We start from the raw sequence: 20,590 nt of genomic DNA, 5'->3' as shown, positions 1-20,590 counted from the left end.
TGAACTTACAATGCTGTCAGTGTACTCACAAACAGGTGATAAAGATATAAATATATATAAACACAGCATACGGTGTGTATATATACATGTAAGACTGTTGTAAATTGTAAAAAGAGGACCGTGCAGAGTGCAAAATAAATAATATCAAATGATTAATCTAACAGGTGATTTTATATAACTTGTTATACTTTAGATACTGCTTATAATAAAACTTCAATTTTCACCCAATAAATATTATGTAGTCGAAGTGATAAGTACCTCTAAATTGTCCAGTATTTCAGTAAATGTACTTTACACCATTGTCTCCGTTGGCTCCAAATCACCTTTAAAAACAAAATGTTCGTGTTTTCCAGCAGCTTGAAAGTCTAACGGGATTACAGTGTTGTCATATCTCCACATTAAACGTAGTTTTTGTGTTTCATTTGAACATCTAATCGTGGTCTGGTGCCTCCTTGTGAATCTAAAACGTCTAAGCACGTGGCCCCTTTGACGTCGCTGATCTTTTGACCTGCAAAAGCCTGCAGCCTTCACTAAATCTGAGGATGTGAAGTCAATATTATGCAACATTACGGGTGGCCCACTCACGACCAGAACCACAATTACATAAGTGGACGGACACACACACACACACACACACACACACACACACACACACACACACACACAGACTGTGACATGGGGAGCCGTGTGGACCCACAGGGACTGCAGTGTTCAGGCCGTCGTCGCGATCAGCTGGGATGAAGCTGGCGGCTCTGCAGTGCTCTGCATGCAGCAGTCGCTCTCCGGCTTTTATTTCATGAGCTGCAGCTTTAAGAAGCCTTTCGGTGCGCAGAGGCGCTACAGCAGCTCATCACATGATTCTTCTCTTGTGACAAACCAGACAGAAAGGAAAAGCCTTTTCTGACTTCCAGCCGAGTTCCTCAGACGCTGCGATGACACATTACTGTTGTTTTGGTACCAGAGGACCAACTGCACGGAGGGAAATGGAGTTAAGTTAACCATTGGCAGACTGACTCGGCCCATTCCCGTCTTCAAAGAGGACGTTTGGTAAAGATTTGAGGTTGTTGCGCCGACGGGGACAAAGTTGGCGCATGGAGAGGGACGAAGTTTCATTTTGGCGCAGCGTCTTTTCTTTGTTTTCTTTGTTTTTGTCGCCACTGCGCGTCAGCCAGCGTCACACGGCTTTCCCGGCAGCACAAGACAAGTAGCCGGAGTTCGGTATTCGAGCCTTTTTGTCGCCCAGTTGAAGTTAAGGACACAGAAGCGGACAAGTTGAGGACGCGTCACGTCGGCTGAGATGGTGGACAGCAAACCTCTTCTTCAGGACAGACCTCCCGCCTACAACGCCGTCCCGGGGGCTTATGAGTACGGGCCGCAGCAGCACAGCTATGGGGCCATCCCCCCGCCGGCCCCGCCGCCCTACCCGTACCCCGACGGCCAAGGCAAGTACCCCTGCTAATGCCCCACATGTTTACCAGAAACCACCCCGAGGAGGACGGGAAGCTTGGACTCACTTGTGTCCGCTTCCGCCTTCGTTTAGAGACCACAGGTCGCTCCGTTTCGGCTCTGGGGGCGTCAGTAAGCCAAAGGGCAGATTTTGAAGCACCGTGTTTGAGACTTTAAGTTGCAAATACCGTGAAAAAGTGACGAGTTTCGTTTTTCAGGTGAGCCAGGCTGGCGCATGCGCAGTGGGGCATTGCGATATGTTCAGGGTGAGCAGTTTGTTTTTGCATAAATTGAACATTCTGCGCTTTTTTTTTTAAAGGTTGTGCGCCATGAGTGCTCAGTAAACCATGAAAATTTTTTTAAGTTTATACTCTGATGATCTTGTTCTGACACGCCAGTGTTTCTACAGGAAGAGACAGAATATGAAATATGTTAATGATGGAGTTTTGGCTCTGCAGGGAGCAGCTGTAATACTACTGCCTTATGTGAAGGAGCAGGTTATCATCCGGCTGATTGAATATGAGCTGAGCAACAAGGAAGTTATGCACTTAGCCTAAAATGGAGTCTCATTTCTTGCAATTGCATGTAATTTCCTGTTTGCTCAACCACGTGGTTCAGGTCCTGTCCGTAGATGAAAGCGGTCTGTGGCTGCAGCTCAAAGGGATACTTGTTAAAAACGTGTAGGTGCATGTTGAGCTTCCCTGGCAGGGAGGCATCCTTATCAGAGCGAAGCTGCTGGTAAACATTTCTGAGAAGTGTGGTGATGGTATCAAAGTTCACTGTGTCACACAAACATCACTGCAGGTGTACAGAGGTGGTGGAAAAGAATCAATACGGCCTGAAGGCGAGATGAACCCTCACAGTCTCACTCCAGTTTTATCATAACCTGTTCTTTCACTTTCTCCAGCCTGCTTTTATTTCTCTCGGTGTGATTGAGCGACGTGTCTTTCGAAGGCTCTGAGCTGTGTTTGTCGCTGAAAAGCGTGACTGATCATTGAACCTTCCTTGTGACTAATTAATCACGTGCTGACCCCATAAATCGAGCTATCCTGTTTGCACACACACACACACACACACACACAGGACATTCTCACAAAGATCGCAGCTCTCCGGGATGTCACATTTGCACGTTGGGACTCATTTCCATACCAGCAGATGGATTTCAGATGACTTCATTCTGGACTTTTCAAACGGCAAACACCAACTTTCACAACCTGCGCTGCTGCTTCCTTTCAACACTGTTGGTGCTTAAAGAACTTTGTCACCTTGTGCTCTGTTACACTGAACTCCAGTACTGCGTGCAGGCTCACATACATGCAAACGCGGTAGGGTCATCTGTGTATTATGTACGTACAGTACGTATAACATGCGTGCCATCTCCTTCTGTTCACCGCAGGATACCCATCAGCCCAGATGGGCCCCGCCGTAGCACAGCAGCCCTATGCTGGTACTTACACCATCATCCAACCCTCTGTAGTGGTGGTGGGAGGCTGCCCTGCCTGCAGGTGAGGACACACACACACACACACGCACACACACACATACAGTCATGTAATTTCCTTTTGGGGACATTACATAGACTTGCATTCATTTCCTGCAGCCATAAGTCTTCACTTGTCAAGTTAATCGTTTACATTATGGGGAATTTGTCCTCATAAGGAAGTTCCCACAATGTGAGTATCATCACACACACACACGCACACACACACACACACACACACATTGGAGTAGATATCAGAGGGCTTTTATGGTCACATGATGTCTGAGTGTTTTTCATACATCAGCACACTGGAAACATTTATAGTTTCTGAGCAAATAAGAGATGAGATGCTGTGCCCGCTGATGAAAGTGAGGCCTTTTCTAGATTTGCATGCGTCCTCGCTCGCTGTGACTGAGCCGGTCTCCCTTTGGGGCTAAAACCATCCCTTTCTGTCTGCGTGTCTTTATTTGCGTTTCTGTCCTTCCGCCGTCCGAGCATGTTTTCGCCGTCCCCTGCACGTACGTTGTCAGGCCCGCAGCGTGACCTAATGTCAAGTGGACATGACTTTCCGTTTCAGAAGATGTTTCTTTTTTTTTTTTGTTGGTTTCACTGTGCCTGAGTCAACATCCTGTCAGTCAGATGGTTTGCAGCCTCAAACATGTGACGGGGCCGGTCAGGCCACACGGGGCCCAAGGTTGCCGCATGACACAATTCACAGGAACAGCAAATGGAAATGAGATTCCCTCCCATCCGCTGGCCTCATCTGAATAATGACACGACATCATCTATTCCAAGAACTTCAGGAGCCTGGTCGAGGAGCTCATAATTTCACAGCAGTGCAGCGGGTTTGTTTTTATTGTCACAAGGCAAATGAAAACCCCGCAAGCGCACTTCTGTTTGTTTTATCTAAGCTGAAGTGGTTATTCGTGTACGTGCTTCGTGATCATCATGACTGGCAGTCTTTGAAACTTACTCTACTGTGAAATCATACATTTCCAATGAAAGGGGAACACCTCAGCCTTTAAATTAAGTTGATTGGCTAAGCCTGCGGTGAGGGCCTCAGTGTTTTCTATGACCAAGTAAAAATCCAAAAACTTAAAGATTAACTCCACGAGATCACTGACACATCTGTCTTTTTATTACCTGGCTGTTAAAGCTATGCTGTGCAGTAATTGTCAGTTACACTTTGTAAACAGTTTTTGGTGCTGTGTCGGCCATTTTTGTAGCTTCCTCTTGGACGTGTGACTGCTAATGGTCCGGCACCTGGTCGCAACCTTTTTTATTAGTCCCGACAGTACCTCACGTGCACCTGTTATTGGCAGGGGGCGACACACCCACTGCCCACAGGCTGCACCACCAGAAATGTCCAGAATACAGTAAAATAAGAAGAAAATCCAGGCAGAGGGCAGAAAAGTACACCGCCACACACTTCTAGTGGGTCATAAGTGACGACTGAGAGGGATTACTTTGCTATGAATCTATACGTTTTGGGCAGCTCTGCTTTAAATGAATGTATTTAATTACACTGGTGTTGAGAGTCCGCTACAGTTTTAGTCAGCATTTGCATCATGGCCATGTTTCCTCTGTCAGTGAAAGCCGCCGTTTCTGGCACGGGTGCACGAGCAAGTTGCGCAAATACAAACACTTCTGACGCAGCACAGCAGCACACGGTGCGGTGTGGTACCATGGCGGGCTGAACTCTTACAATACCACGAAAGCAAGCCTCGCTTTAGGAGCAGGAACAGTTCTAATCACCAGTTCATCACCATGGCAGAATCTAATATTATCAGGGTCATTAAGGCTTATTTATCCAGTTTGTTTCTATTCACTTTCAGCCCTAAAACATCCACAGCTAGGCAACACTAATAGCATTAGCAGTAAATGCTTTCCAAAGTAGCTTTTCATTTCCCCTCGCTCCTCCTTTTGAGGCCACGCTGGTTGTCAGCGTGGTGTGGTCATGAGACCACGGTCAGCAATTTGTTCACTGTGACTGTGGATTAAAGCTGCCGTGAGCCGCGGCCTTCAAGACCCCCCCTTCAACACAAGCTGCTTCATATTCTGAACAAAACCCTCTTTACATTGTACTCCTCTAAAGATCCCTCAGCCTTAATAAAACTAACGAGCACTGCGAGCTCCGCTGCCTTTACATCGTGTACACAGAAATATTAAAGGCATTGTAAAAGGTTGGATGTTTTTTAGATGGTGAAAGCAGGCTTTTACCACGGGAGCCTTCAGCAGATTCCAGGGCAAAATCTGACTGGTTTCAGATGTTTAATGATTTTCTGTCTTTCTCTCTCTGGTCCTTACAGCGAGGCTATGATAGAGCTCTATTGGGGGAAGAAGCAAAAATGGGCTAAAGGAAAACAGCACGCCTCTAAAGAACTTTCAAAGTGAACTTTTTGTGCTTTTAGAACAAGGTCAGACTTAAACCAAGCAGTGCGTTCTTGACGGTTGTTTACGGTGAAATGTCCGGACGTGAGATAATAACTGCCATGGTGTCATAACCTTTGACACTGATCAGACCTCGGCCACTGTTGAAGATGCTCCTAGCAGTCATGACCTGCAGGAGCGACTGTAGTGGTTGTTGTTTGTCTCTTTGTGGTTATTTAACATCTCTTTGTTATTTGTTTGTGTCTGTTTGTCTTTATTTAGCATCTTTGTTGTTTGTTTCTGTCTCTTTGTAGTCATTTTTATATCTGTCTTGTAGTTTTGAATCCCTTTTGTGGTCATTCAGCATCTTTGTTATTGTTTTTTTTTTTTTTTTTTTTGAGTGTGTGTGTGTCTGTGGTTATTTTGCGTCTCTTTGTGGTTGTTTGACTTTCCAACAAAAAACTTCAACAGTCACTTCATACAGAGTCTCTGATCCAGGGGCCCGGGGCCCAAACCCTGTAGGCCTGTTCCGTATCCATCCAGAGAAGCATTTGTTTGACTGTTTTACAATCCGCATCAGTATTTCTGATTGGTCTGTGCACCTTCCTCATGCTTTCTGGTGTGTGTGTGTGTGTGTGTGCGTTTGCAGAGTTGGCGTCCTGGAGGATGACTTCACTTGCCTCGGTATCCTGTGTGCCATCTTCTTCTTCCCCCTGGGGCTCCTCTTCTGCTTCGCACTGCGTCAGAGAAGGTGTCCCAACTGTGGCGCCACCTTCGGCTAGAGGGACCAAACCACAGCTCATGCACCTGCTTGTGCTCCCGTGCATGCACACACACACACACACACACACACACATATTATCCAGCATTTTTGTGTCTTTTATTTTGTTATCCTTTCCTAATATTGCACATATTGCTGTTGCCATTATGTTACGTACAACAAATGATCAAGATGATATTACCATGAATTATGATGTGAGTTTTTATTAGAGGCACGTGTAGAAATCAGTCTTCATCTGCTAGTTGAGGATATATTCTAGCATATGTAAGTGTCGTCAGTGCCTTCACCACATGCTGAGTGATCATCAGAGATTCCACCAGACACGATTTCTTCTGTAGATTTAGTTATCGGAGGATCTGAGCAGATTCCTTTTGTTTCGATAAGCTGGAATTAACCGAGGCACGCCTGCCTTTTTCTTTTTCCTTTGTTGTTTTCGTCTTTGCTGGCACACTGCAGACATGTTTTTTTTTTTTTTTTTGGTTACCATTGTGCTTATAACATTGTACCTACCACGGCTTCCATTGTAGATCACTGATGTATCTTTTTCCGGACATGCAAACCTTCTTTTGGCTCAGCGTGTCACGTGGAATAACACATACATGTTTAAAAAAAAAAAAAAAAAGAAAGAAAGAAAGAAAAAAAAAGATGTGTAAAGATCCTTGGACGTGAACTGTCCCGGCTGGAACAATGGACTTGCCTCAGACAGAAAGCCTGCACCATTTTGTCTGTTTTTGTTGATATTATTTCTTGGGGCCATATTTGCACTGACCGTTTGTTTGATGATTCTTCTGCTGGGTTGTGCTTTTCCAGGGCCAATGCAGACCTCAGGTACATACAATCTGAAATGCCCTCGACTTTACAACCTCAATCACTGTTTGACATCGGACTTCTAAGAGGACTCTTTATGTCAAAGTCAGACTCCTTTAACGTGTGGAGTACCACTTCCAGGAAGCATGCTGAGAGTCGTCGCCGAAGGAGAGCTCTCAATAATGTGTATAATCTCTGGATTTTTATCTTAGTACTCTACTCTGTGACAAGTCACCCTGCCCCATTCCTCCCAACCAGACAATCAATCGAGAATGTCCATGTCTATCTGCAGTATCTCCGTGTCTACGTCTTCCATTACAGCAAGATGTTATATAACTGTCCATGGCAGAAGCGAAAGATAAAACTGTGTGGGAGGGATGTAAGAAAAAAAAAGATCTTGCTTTAGAAAACACACTACGCACGCTCTTATGATTGAGCTTCTTACTTTTTATATATGAGTTACTGTAATTAAAAATGAATGCTACTTACTTGCCTGATTTTTCATCTTTTGCAAATGCAGGAACATTTTTTTCCCTGTAAATATCCTGAAATCTACTTTTTCTATGTGATGATGAACGATCCAGCTGAGCGTGACAACAAAGTAAACAGCAAGCTGAAGAAATAAGTCTTTATTTTTCATACAGCACATACTGTTAAGGGTGTAATGTGGGCCAAAGAGTGAAACGGGTGTACACGCTGTGCTCAAATGCCGTGTAATGATTAAACTGTCATGTGAGGATGACGTGATTGTCACCACTCATGTTCGCGATTTGAAGAATGCAACAGGTACATGATATTTTTACAGTGGGTATGTATACATTAAGGCAGAAGTCCTGTCCACGATCGTCTAGCTCTACAAAAAGTTAAGTTAGATGGCAAAGGACAACATTTATATCATCTGATGTACAAACGTATGTACAGGATTGACTTAAAGAACACTTGTGTGCCACACTTGTGGATGCATCTCTCCTCATTTTAGTATCGACGCTGAGATGCAGCAGTTTGGTAGGGAGCTCCCCCACAGTACATTCTTTTACTGTCCTATGGCAACAGAAAAGATTTCTAACAGTCATTTGGACGATGAGCAAGCGACATCAACGATACAAATACATTGCAGTATTCGCTTTGACCATTTTAATTCATCCATTTGTCAGGTGCGGGTGAGACTGTGGTCATTTAAATATCACCACCACAAACAGAGGGACAAAAATAGACATGGGAAATATATATATCTTAAATATATGAGCATCTGTTCTGGAAAATAAAATGGTCCAAAAATACTTCCGTATGAGCGATTGCAGCGGTGAGAGGATCCCAGATTTAAATGGCGTTTTGTTTGCCTCAGCACTGACCAGGTTTGTCTGGTTCCGTCCAGACCAGGAGGAGCCGCTGGACAGTAAAGGCAGGTCAGAGCTGCGCATCCCGGGACGACACAGGAAGTTTGAGAAGGGGTTGCGGGAATGAAGGGTGTGCGGAAACGTGGACAGATCAGATGACCGGAGCGGAGCGGTCGTTGGTGACGGTTGGACGTAGCCTGACTGTGGCGAATGGGTTCCCTCCCCTGTGGAAAAACGCAGCAGAGATGAGTGATGAGCGTGTCTGAGTGAGAGGAAGGCAGATCATCTCGTTCATGCTCTTGTGTGACTTACGCGAGGTAAGCAGGCGGAGGTCTGGAGACGCCATTAGGCTGGACTGTCTGTGGAGGAAACACAGATTCACTGTAACACAATTTGTTGCACAGTACATAACCATGACACATGACACAGAATGAATACCCCAGTCACACCCAGATGCATTTACATTACACACACACACACACACACTAGGCTGCTGAAGGATTGGACACACTGATGAGTGGATTGGTGGGGGAAAGCCAGCGTGCTGTGTCATATCATGGGACACTGTGTGGAATCTGGATCTTCTGGAAATTCAAGTTCTCATAATGAGTCTCAGTCAGTAGCATTTTTTAAAGATAAACAACTTTAAAAGGCCAATAAATGGTCTCCCTTTTTCTTTTGTTTCAGATTTAAACCTAATATAGACAAATACACCAATTACACCCTAAAGTGTATCCTCAATTAAATTACCAATGGAAAGATAAAGCACATCTGACATATGGGCACAAAGACACACAATCACATCAGCTGAGTGTGGAGTTTCCTCTTCTCTGCCGCTGCTAGAAAAAATATCTGTCTTCCTTTGAAACGCACTTACTGTCTGTGTTTGGACTGTTTTACTGCCCAACTTCAATAAAACTCGAGTTAATTGTAGTCAAAAGTGTAATAGTGTCTCATTCAGGGAGTCCTAAATGACTAAACTGGGGAGTGATTTTGAGTGATTTTTAAAGCTTTTTTTTTTTAGCACAAGTGTTGAAGATAGATTGTTGATCTGGGCCCTGTCACCCACCCATCAACCTGCACTACTGCAGATACTCCACTAGAGGTCAGAAGTGTACAGAGTGACAGATGAGTCTTGGCCCAGTCCTCATTATGACCACTGATATTTCCCACAGGACATATACAGTTTCACATCTGTCCTCCTCCTACAGATGTTTCGATTACAAATCACGTAGCTGTTGCTGAAGAAAAGCACGTGAACAGTTCTAATGTACTCTTCAATCAGCATTCAGTGTCTCTCTTCTTCTGTCAAACCATGATTTCAGTTTAATATGTGCTTGTTCCGTCAACATGCTGATTCATAGCTGAGACAAGGCACCAAGTTGGTTTTCACTTCTGTCTGTTGTTCCCTTTAACTTGATCAGCTGACGATCAGCACTCACAAGTGTTTTCTCTTTCATTCACACCGACACTCAGCCTGCAGGTCGAAACCGTCTGCCCCTTTAACTTACTCTGTAGATCTCAATCTCCCTCATCTCTCTCTCTCTCTTTCAGTCAGTCTCCATCCTCTAAACATATTCATTCCTGTGAGTCGTTATCTTTTCCTCAACACAAAGCACCAAACCAGTGAGGGTGCATTTTTTCTCATGGTGACTGTGCATTCCAGGGTAAGCCCTCCTCCCCCGGCCCTCCTGTCTGCTCTCCCCTCCTCCCCTCCCCTCCCTTCACCTTTCCCTCTCTGGAACAACCTGTCACACTGAAAAAAGCCTTTGCTGATGACACCAAAAAGTGAAAACATGGACATATTTGGAAACAGTAGTAGGACATTACAGGTGTTCTGCTTTTGGTTTAATGTCCACATCGATTTAGAGCACAGGCAGAATTATCATCTAATAAAAAAAAGAGAGAAAAAAAAAAGAGCAATAAGAAGAAAATCACAAAAACTGCGGCAGCACACTGACAATAATGTTTGTTAATGTTGCAGCCACAAGTCGCTAACTAACCCAACACACAACCTCTGCCACCCACTCATACCCTGAGCTGAACATAAACCAGAGTATTATAGTCTACTGTAGCATTGGAGAACTTTTTCCCACACAGAAGTCTATTCTGGGAGCTATGTGTGTGTGTGTGTGCGTGTGCGTGTGTGCGTGTGCATGTGTTAAGAGCAGATTTAAAGCCGGGGTTTGTGAGTCACTCAGAATGAATGGAGGATAAACTCCCCTGGAAGTGACCCTTTCTTTATGCTGTAAATAGAGGGAGGGACAAAGAGAGGTATGCATTTAATGATGAGTGTGACGGGGTGGAGATAAACAAATGACGGCGACAGAAACTGAAAGAATGAAGAGAGCAACAAAGAGGGAAGGTGGGTATCAGCTTCACCCTGAGTGGAATTCCACCATAATGCCGAGTCAGTGGTGGAGAGACAGAGGCTTGATGTCGACTGACAGGCCCGACAGCAGACACACACACACACACACACACACACACACACACACACACACACACACACACACATACAAAAAGCATGGTAATCACTGGCTCTGCTACTGTATGTCTGCCTGTGGCCCAAATGACTGGTAAATAATGAATACTGTAGAGGCAAGAAAGAGAAAAGTATCTCCATTTACCATCTAACCACTGAACCTCTAACTGGGTCAAACATCAAAACCTACCAGAATAGCCAGACTGGCTGTGTGTGTATGTGTGTGTGTGTGTGTGTGAGCATGACTTAGGCTACTTTTGGGGACACATAAGCACATGAGTACCCAGTAGGAAAACAGCTGGTTTTTGGGTCAGCGGTTAAGGTTAGGGTTTTGTGTGTGTGTGTGTGTGTGTGTGTGTGTCTTTGATGCTTTCCATGTATATAACAAGGTTGCAAAGCTGCAACAAGTAAGGGATAACATCTGATGAGGTGATGAGAAATTCCATTATTTCCTGATTATGGACACTTCAACCTTATAACACGGTCGCTCGACAAGGACAAAAAAACGAGACCATTAATATATACGTTCATGCGTTTTGCAATCAAAATCGAAAGTTTTTCACAAGTCATAACTCAGTTTCCATGGTAACACCTGAGGGTTGACTAATACCTGGAACGAACGTTAGCGTCCTATGAGGCTCTTATGCAAAGGAAACACTGGTCAGGAGAAACCTCAGATACGACTTGGCAACAGGAGATATTTCTAGTCTGCTCGGCTCACAGAACCCTTCGGTTCAGCTGTGACGCGTGAGTGAGTTCAGAGGGGCAGCGTACTTCCTGCAGATTGCGTGTTGCAGTCCCCATCCTGTGGTGTCCAGAGGATGAGGCACTGAAAGACTTCTTGACTTCTGAATTAATTCTCCCTTTTCTTTTCAATTTCCCTTTCTTCAGCTGCATCCCAGTCATCAAAGGTGCCATAGTCTCTAAAGAGGTTAAAAGCAATGTTGAAGTTACGTATTGTAAGTAGATGTTAGCTTGTTTAGCTTGTTGCTCGTTTTAGATACAGGCTGTGCATCAATGTAGAACGGTTAACAGATATTTTCACTGCAGCTACTTAGCTGGTGTCCATAATCAGGAATTAATGGACAAGCTGCAGCCAATCAGAATAGAGTATTCACAGACATCACGGTGTAATACATTTTATGAAGTATTTTATATATCCATTGCATAACTTAGATAGCTTTTATGACAAAGTTTAAAACATGAGACTTGATTTGACTTGCAAAACAGCACCTTGACCTTATAATCCACTGTGTTCACAAATGAATGCAACTCAGTGGCATGCACAGTATATCAGTCTCTACTATTTGTAAATATGAGTAACTTGACTGGAGACAAGGTTTCTGTGCTGCATGAGACAAGAACAGCAGTGTCGGTGTGTTGCAGTGCAGGAGGTGTTTATGTGATCGTGCAGACAGAGCAGGTGCTTTTGACCCCTGGCTACCACAACATATTTACATTCATCAAGCGCAGAGGAACAACAAAAGCTTTTGCAGAGGAAAACCGCAACTTTGGCTGATGCTTTGCATGATATGCAAAAGCAAGAACATTCGTAAAGAAAGAACTTGGCAGAACTAATATTATGATATAATATTTCTATGTTAACATTTGTGAGGATGGACAAATCAAAGAATATCTGCTGCTGAGATACAGAAGCTTCATTCATCATCATATTAGGTGGGGGTGCTGTGTGTGCACTGTTCTTCAGTCAGCCAGGCTGACCCAGACTGTTCTCGTCCCATCCCAGTGTTATTGTCTCTTAGTGGAGAAAAGACTCCAGGAGACTCATTATCAGCACACTGGGGATTATTATAACAAAGATGAACAACAGCTGTGACCTGTTCAGTCTGTGTCTTCATCCCCTACAACCAGGTGAGGATGAACACGATAATAACCACCTTAGTATTAAGAAAAAAATCAGCTTAAATCAGTATTGTTTGTACAATCAGAGAATGAAAATACTCAGAATGAGCATTATCAGCATGCATCTCACGAGAGTAACACACCACAGAAGTACTACCCACAGCAAACTTAGCGTCGTAAAATCCCAAAGGCCCAATAAATGATTTTGTATTGAGTACGTCAGCCGACACTGAGTGTATCAGAATGTGGTCGGGTTTCCAAGGCAGACATAAAAAGCTAATCTGACACCACCCACACACACGTACTGTCATCGGCAGTCAAGATAAGGCTGCACAGCTGAGGGTACAGTAGCCATGCTGCAGGAGGTATCAGGTAAGTCGTAGCCTCACATTGCCAGTCCTGCCACGACGCTATGGCAGGACTGTGCCAGCACAGCGGGAAGGTCTGGCAGAAGACAGTAGGTCAAATTGTTCTGGGCTGATTAAGTTTCTTCAAACAATCATTTTAAAGGCAGGGCTTAAGTGGACTAGGCTTAGTGGAACATCTGACACGTGGCTTAGACTCTGGCAAAAAGTGGTGAAATGTGAGAGGAAAGTACATGAACCTGTCCACTGACTGACCGTGTTGTTATCAGACGAGGAGGAGGCTGCAGAGGGCGTGGGAGAGTGCTGGTGGTTGTTATTTGTGGCAACGTTGCTGGTGGACGGGCTGCTGTTCTTGATGCCGTTGCGCTGCGGGGCGTCGCAGTAGTCCGCCGGGGGGAGGACCATGGTCGCCTCGTCTGTCTCTGTGTCCTGGTGGTGGAGGTTGACCACACTTCTACTGCGGTACGGGGCAGCAGACACACTGTAGAGGAGCGGGGGGAGGAGGAGGAGGAGGGGAGGTGGTATGAGAAATGAGGAGACGGGGTTGAAACAAAAAGACAAAAATAGAGCATGGATATATGAAGGGAAAGACAGGATGAGACAGAGTGGAAGAGGGGAGAAGAGCGAAGAAAAAGGACACTTAATCAAGCTAATTACAGGATTTGCATGAGTCTCCTGGCATGCATGTGCACTTCTGTGTTCGGGCTGTATCTTTGGGTTTGGGGTTACAAACAGAATTAGATTAAGGCTAATCTTAAAGTTCATGTTAGTCTTATAGGCATGATGTTAAAATTAAAGTTATGGGATACAGACTAAACACGGTCTGAGGAGGGTCCTCATGAGGACAAAAGGACAATATATGTGTTGTTGTGTCCCCCAGCGCTGGTTATAGTTTAAACTTTCTGTTTCCCTGACTTGTAGCAGTTGGCTGGCAGCCTCTCTGTGGGAGGTGCAGCACATTAAGATCTAATAAATTAATCCGACAGGGATTAGTCTCTTTGAAGAAGAGGTTGGAGTCAACTCTCTGAACCTTCTCTCTCTCATCAGCAGCAGAATCTATTCATCAGCACACACCCTTTTCCATTTTGCTGAGCTTGTCTGAAAAGTCCGATTTCAGATTCATTTGAGTTACACAGAATTAAGAGTTATATGTAAATATGTGCAAGAGATAGCTGAAAATCTTTCTAGGGTCCATGAAAACGTTTAAAACACAAAGGTTTCATATGGCCAAATGATTGAGGCGACTGAAAGCAGAATGTGACTGCAGCAGCAACAGGAATCAAAGGTTGAGGAAGGGGAGAGTCCCCCATAGGATTAGAAAGGTTCTCACTAACAGGAGTAACTAATACAACAATACAGCTGGCTGCAACATGAAACCCGCTGGTGTGTGTGTGTGTGTGTGAGTTAGCAGCAACGTGGAGTCTCCTTACCTGTTGTTATTCACGAGAGGTTCAGACAGTGCTCGGCAGTAAGATGAAGGGAACCAGCCCCTCCTGCCAGGCACAGACAAAGAGGGAGAAGCCAGGTTAGGGATGATTACACCTGTGCTCTATCCTGCCAGCCTCCACACCGGCTCTCGTTGCACAGGAATCTGCACGCTTCTCTACATGATCAGTGACGAGCTCCTCTGCTCTGTCCTCAACTCACTGACTTCCTGATACAGGCTTCCTGCAGCGTTCACCAAATGGCGTTTTTGAAACCGTTTTAATACCACAAAGAATGCTTGTTTTTCACAGTCAGTTATTCCTGCCAAAATATGAAAGTATGATGGAAAGCCAGTAGGGACATCATGGCCTAAGATTATCTATAATTACATCCCCTTTTCAATACCTTCCAGCGGTATGTAACAATAATTGTAAATGATCAAATGAATTGAATGGATGTGACCTGGTCCTAGGGATAAAATGGATGGATGGATTAACCAATGAAATGTCATTAATTCATTTAAATCTTGCTTAAAATCAACACTTGCTCATTATGGGTGGATGTGCTTCTTAGTGACAGTGTTTGCAATATATTACAAAAACATTTTATAATCATCAACATTACTGCCTCTGCAGCAGGCAGGCTTGCAGATACCCTGTATTGATACCCTGTATTATACTTCTCTCTATTGTTACACTGTGTGGATGCATGCCTATGGTAACTATGGTAACAAAAAGCTGGAATCCATCCTAGAAGAGAAATCCTGATGAACAGACGGACAGATGGATCCTCTGATTGGTAAGGATTAAAGACTACCATTTCAAATGCCTTTTTCCTTCATTTTGATGGATTTTGTCTCCCCTCCTTTGCTTCTCTACAGCGCAAAGGAAATCAGCCACTTAACTGAATCAAGAACTTGCGTTCAAGGTCTTCTCTCAAACCATCTGAGTATTTGCTTGGAGCTTGAATGACTCTTTGGTTTATTAAATGAGTCAATGTCTCAGTCATACCGGAGACCATGAGGTTTCCAGTGACCTCAGTATGGGAATTCAAGCAACCATTTGTTCCTGCCTACACACACACACCAAAATAAACGACTTGGTTACAGAGTTGAAAAACAGAGCGAGAACAACGTGATGAAGCTCGATGAACGATTAAATTAAGGCGACTTTGCTCCGACAATTTCTGACCTTGATCTGATGGAAAATGGTTTATTTCGACTTGAAAGCACATTTAAAAGGATTTCACATGAGGACGAACAGGTTTAGGAAAAATGAACGACAGCTAGTCTGCATCAAAAGCTGAGATCAAGGACTGTGTGTCATTGTGCTGTTGTTCCTAATCAGTATGTACTCAGCCAGCTTTCCCCTCCACGTGGATAAATGCTAATATTTGCACATTTGGACCGGAGAGTAGGTGTTTCTTTCATGTACCTATGATAAAAAAGCTCCTACTGGAAAATACACCTCACTCAATCACACTCATTAATAATAGATTTTATTTACTTAGGGAAAGGTTTTCTGCTGAGAACATGCGTTTGTTTCCAGCACGAATGATACTGCTGACCACAGAACAGGTCCACCGAAACAACTCGGCATTAATGAAAACCTTGATCAAGGACAGCTCACTAGTTCACTTTCCCTTGTGGACTTTTCCTGGACAAGCAAGCAAACCTCCAACAAGCCTGCTCGGATGACAAGACGTCAGGCGAGCAGGGAAAAATGACCATGATAATAATATGCATGACATGTCAGATGTCATTATTTGTCAAATGTTAATGTGGTGTAATATTTATTATCAGTGCAAAAATGTACCTCTGTCATGCTGATATTCATTCCTCAGTCCACCAGCAGCATGTGTGTGTGTGCGTGTGTGTGTGGGTATCTGAGTCTAGGTGTTGCCAGGCACGTTACACTATCAAAGCTGATGTAAGACAAAGGGAGAAACCCAGCAAGAGACCCAAATGCATCAAAGCCAAACCTCCTCCGGGACACAAACTCTATCTTGTCAGATGCTGTGTCCTGATAAACGTGATGATATACACTTTTTAAGCCTTTAGGCACTTGAGCTCGTCTCGCTTGCAGCCGTGAGGCAGCAAGACCAAAGTTTTGCTTTGCGGCAGCCACACTTTTGAAAGCAACTCAGAAATGATTCCTTTCTGCCCTTGATCAGTTTTTTGGATGAATTTGCCAGGTAATTTCCCTTGGTAGTGATAAAGATCAAACCCGATGAATGATTCAAATTCAAAAACACACTTCCAAGGGCCTCAGATCAAATCCCTGTTTAAAAAGTCAGACATCAGAGACCCGGGGAGAGCAGGCTGTGTTGGTGCCTGTCTGTGTGGGAGAGCAGGTGGTACTCTGAACTTCTCTCTCTGCCTCACTCCAGTCTGCTATCGTACATCCCACCCTCAGGCCATACTTTACTTTGATTTCCTTATCAATGAGTGTTCCAGCTCAGGCAGCACTCGGCGAGCCTCGAGCTATGTGCGTGCGAGTACATGCTCAGCATGACAATCAGGTGAGGGACCATCTGCCCAGTCAGGACAGTGCAGTCCAACTCATTCAATCACCTGACTGGTGGGCAAACGGAGGGACATGACAAGCGGGTTTTATATCAATTGATGATAAGGCTATCATGAGTAAGTGGTGATTATAGTAAATTCACACATGAGAAGGAATAATCTCGTTAATAGCCATTAAACTATAAGGTAGCAGAGGTATATATTGATTGTGAGTGTGTGCACATACACGCAGAGCATGTAATCATGTCCCCATGTACAGTGCAGTGTGTGCACATGCTTTCCATTATTTCTGAAATTACAGTCCTCAGTAACACTTCTGTTCCAGACAAATGCAACAAGTGTGATTGGACTCACTTTCCATTCTTCTCCAGTTCACCGTACATCCACCCGTCTCTCTCGTCAGGGATGAGCAGGACGATGACGTCTCCCTCGTCAAAGCTGAGCAGTGTGCTGTTGTTGCCAGCGGTGTGGGGGAAGATGGTGCGCACACGCGGCCTCTTCACTATATTGTTGAGTCCTGTCGCGACAGATACAGACCTGGCAAGACTGTTCTCCTCACTGTTCCCGTGGTCTGTGAGGGAGGAAGGAAGAAAGGTAGCAGAACAGTGGTGCTTTAAGATTAATGGCCACATCAACACGCTAACATGCTCACAACATAACTCATAATGTTTGCCAACATTTGCCAATTAGCACTCAATATAAAGCTGAGGCTGATGGGAATGTCATTAGTTTGGCAGGAATTTGGTCACAAACCAAAGTACTGGACTAACCCCCATGGGATAGATCTAAAAATATTTCAATATAAGCTAAAATGTCAATCTCATTGTGGCGTCAAAGCACAAGTCCAAGTCATCAGGATGTATCCTCTCGCGACCTTGAATATCTTTTATAGATTTTATGGAAACCCAAGAAAAAAGTGTCACCAAAGCCAAATCCATGTGAAGCAGATACTGTTGTTCTAGGCGAGATAAAGGCCAGTCACATGTCAGGAAAGAACAAACAGTTCCACTCGCTGTCTTGAAAAGCACAAGCTTAAAGCCACAGCGGCACAGAGGGAGGCGCCACATGAAAACCACAGCCGCTGCATGCCATGATACCTGTGCTGTTGTTGGGAGTGGTGGTCACACTGGAAGTGTTGTTCTCCTGGGTGAACATGTTAGCCAGAGGACTGGTCTGAGCCTTCAGAGGTGGCGTCGGGGGAGCAGACATGTTCTGCCAATATTAATGATAGCATTAGCATGTTAGCAAGGCCAGTACTGTTATTTGTGTTTGACTGTTTAAGTAACTGAATCACCAACACAACACCTAATAGTAGTGGCCTGATTAAAAGCTAAACATGAAACTTTAAAGCATATTTAGCAGGATGCATGAATTTACAATGTAGCATAAGTGCCAGATCCAGCCGACTTGAAGATCTAAACGATTCATTTTAAATGATTACTGTCTTGCAGTAGTCACGCAATAACAATAAGGGGTTACATTTATGTGAATATTCAGCTACATCATGCTTAATACATTTTGTAAATAGAAGCTATCTTGATTGAATATGAGGACAACTGAGGTAGCACCCATCATACCACGCTGTGCCGTGACGGGGACGGAGAGGGTAGAGGTGTGATGGAGACGGGCGCGCGCAGCCCCTCGATCATGGACAAGACGCTCTCGGGCATGTCGGTGGCATCGTTGCACTGGTCCTGCCAGCTGTTCAGCTTCGCCATCAGAGTGTCTTTGGCCTGTCCAGCAGGCACGGACAGAAGAAAAGATATTACAAGAAAACGTGATTAATCAGGAGAATCATGAAGATTTTCATCACTACGCTAACACGATTCATTGATAATCCTGAGATTGTGGGTTTTGGAATAAATTGCTCTGGCTGGTGTTTTGAATAGGTTGAATTTTTTTCCTGTAAGTGTTTTGCACCTTGTCATGGAAGGAAGCGAACTGGTAGGAGAACATGCAGTGTTTGTCCACCAGGAAGCAGAAGCGTCTCTTCTCCTCCAGCAGAGCCTCCTTACAGCCGTCTGCGATGAACAACTGCAAGTCCATCTGACGGCTTGTCAACGTTTCCAGGCACTAAGAAAAAAAGGCACATAGAAAATATAAAACAATAATAATAATAATAATAATAAGTCAGTCTGAATGGGTTGAAATCCTCCGTTTGTTCTTACGTCTTTATCTTCCCTGCCACATGGTTTGCAACCATCAAGTCCCTTTCATTGTTGATCTGTACACAGACCCAACAAGGGCAAATGATATGAAAGGAGCACGGTTCCTTTCTGTACGTCCTAATCTCTCTCTTGCAGGGGGAAAGGTATCATTGTACTACAGTTTACTGTATTGACAGATTAGGTTGCATTGAGGGCTCAGTGAAAGGACAGAGCAGCAGGAGGAACAGGGGACAGGGCTCAGCAGTTGTGGGGAGGGGATGTCTTATCTACATGGACAGCCAGGGATTAGAAAAGGTCAAAAGGCTACTGAGAGGGTCTTAGATGAGTGTGTGTGTGTGTGTGTATGTGAAAGTGAGCGGGCACTGGCTTCAACTCCAGCTTTGATCATATCTTCCCTTAAACTCATGCTATCATCTTGGTTTATTTGACATTATTATTTTGTAAACAAGAGTGAACACAATGAAGCTTCATACAGACTCATTTTTCCAGTAACTCTAGTAAATGTATTCTTTTATTGTGTACGTATTATTAATGCAGAGTCCTGGTGTGGGGCGTTAACAGCATATATTTATTATGTGGATTTGAATTCTAGCTCTTGCAAAGGATTTTGATGATTTTCAACCCACACAGAACTTTTTATAGAGAAACCAATCATTCACAACTTCTCAAAAAGACGAATATACAACACAATCAGAACTCTCCTCCCAAAACACTGTCTTTTGTCCGTGATTCCTTGTCAAAGCTACACATGAGCTCCATAACCTCCCCCTCATCCAACTGGCTGGAGTTGGCACACCTGTAACGACTGTTAAAGCAATGGCACACGCCCTCTCCATTCAGCACGTACAACCGTCCTCTTCTGAAAAAGCCTTCAATGGCTGAGGGCTTTATTTACCAGGAAGCGGTGGCAGGTTGCATTTATATGTAAAAAGCTGAAACCCTCATCTACTGTGTCAACCTCCGCCCGGAGAAACATATTGCAAGTGGAAATGTGTCAGCCCTTTGGTCGGAGAATGTGCAATCAAATGTGGAGTGTTACATAAAGCTGTAAAAATAAAGATCATTAAAATCCTGAATTTCCCATTTAATGAATTTACCAAAATGTTTGTATAACTATTCCTCTGGGTGTAAAATACCCTCAGCACTAATACAGAGAAAACAACACCACTGAATTGTTTCTGTAAAAACAGTCAAACAGGATTAAAAGTAACAACAAATAAGTGCAGTAATGATATCCGTATAGCATGGGATGATTAAGATCTTGCTAATCTACCAAAGCAGCTATCTGCATTCATATATGTCTTCACTTTGATTTTACAGTCTGTGTCTGATCCAACAGACTAACTCATTTCAGTGGGAAGCATAAAGCATAAAGAACTGTGTGCACCTGTGTGTACACTCAGCTCAGTAATGCCCATCAGAGGTGACATCATCCTTGTCCAAACAGTGCCGTCTGTCTGCCTGACCGAACGGGAATCTGTCCGTCTGTTAATGCCAGGAGGTCCTTACATGACCCCATTCATTTAGAGGTGATCATAT

General features: G+C 44.1%; 2 protein-coding genes across 3 annotated transcripts in view; one reads left to right on the top strand and one right to left on the bottom strand.

Annotated features, from left to right (window-relative positions):
• Window positions 1-633: 633 nt before the first annotated feature.
• On the top strand, window positions 634-7,372 carry bri3 (brain protein I3). Its single transcript, XM_076752447.1, has 3 exons — window positions 634-1,442; window positions 2,843-2,951; window positions 5,946-7,372. The coding sequence occupies exons 1-3, from the start codon at window positions 1,298-1,300 to the stop codon at window positions 6,076-6,078; spliced, it is 387 nt and encodes a 128-aa protein (XP_076608562.1). The 5' UTR covers window positions 634-1,297; the 3' UTR covers window positions 6,079-7,372.
• Window positions 7,373-7,498: 126 nt separating this feature from the next.
• The window catches only part of baiap2l1b (BAR/IMD domain containing adaptor protein 2 like 1b), a 28,667-nt gene continuing 15,575 nt past the window's right edge, over window positions 7,499-20,590 (bottom strand). For both annotated transcript variants that reach the window (XM_076752446.1, XM_076752445.1), the window contains 8 exons: window positions 18,804-18,956; window positions 18,461-18,616; window positions 17,981-18,095; window positions 17,238-17,454; window positions 14,365-14,427; window positions 13,190-13,415; window positions 8,534-8,580; window positions 7,499-8,445 (listed from right to left, as the gene is read on the bottom strand). In XM_076752446.1, the coding sequence (XP_076608561.1) occupies window positions 8,373-8,445; window positions 8,534-8,580; window positions 13,190-13,415; window positions 14,365-14,427; window positions 17,238-17,454; window positions 17,981-18,095; window positions 18,461-18,616; window positions 18,804-18,956 (1,050 nt within the window). In that variant the 3' untranslated portion in view covers window positions 7,499-8,372. The remainder of the gene's footprint in view (window positions 8,446-8,533; window positions 8,581-13,189; window positions 13,416-14,364; window positions 14,428-17,237; window positions 17,455-17,980; window positions 18,096-18,460; window positions 18,617-18,803; window positions 18,957-20,590) is intronic.

This window comes from Chaetodon auriga, chromosome 16, assembly GCF_051107435.1.
Source record: "Chaetodon auriga isolate fChaAug3 chromosome 16, fChaAug3.hap1, whole genome shotgun sequence".
Classification (NCBI taxonomy): domain Eukaryota; kingdom Metazoa; phylum Chordata; class Actinopteri; order Chaetodontiformes; family Chaetodontidae; genus Chaetodon; species Chaetodon auriga.
The sequence above is the reverse complement of the archived record's forward strand: the minus strand, read 5'-3'. Positions and strand labels throughout refer to the sequence as shown.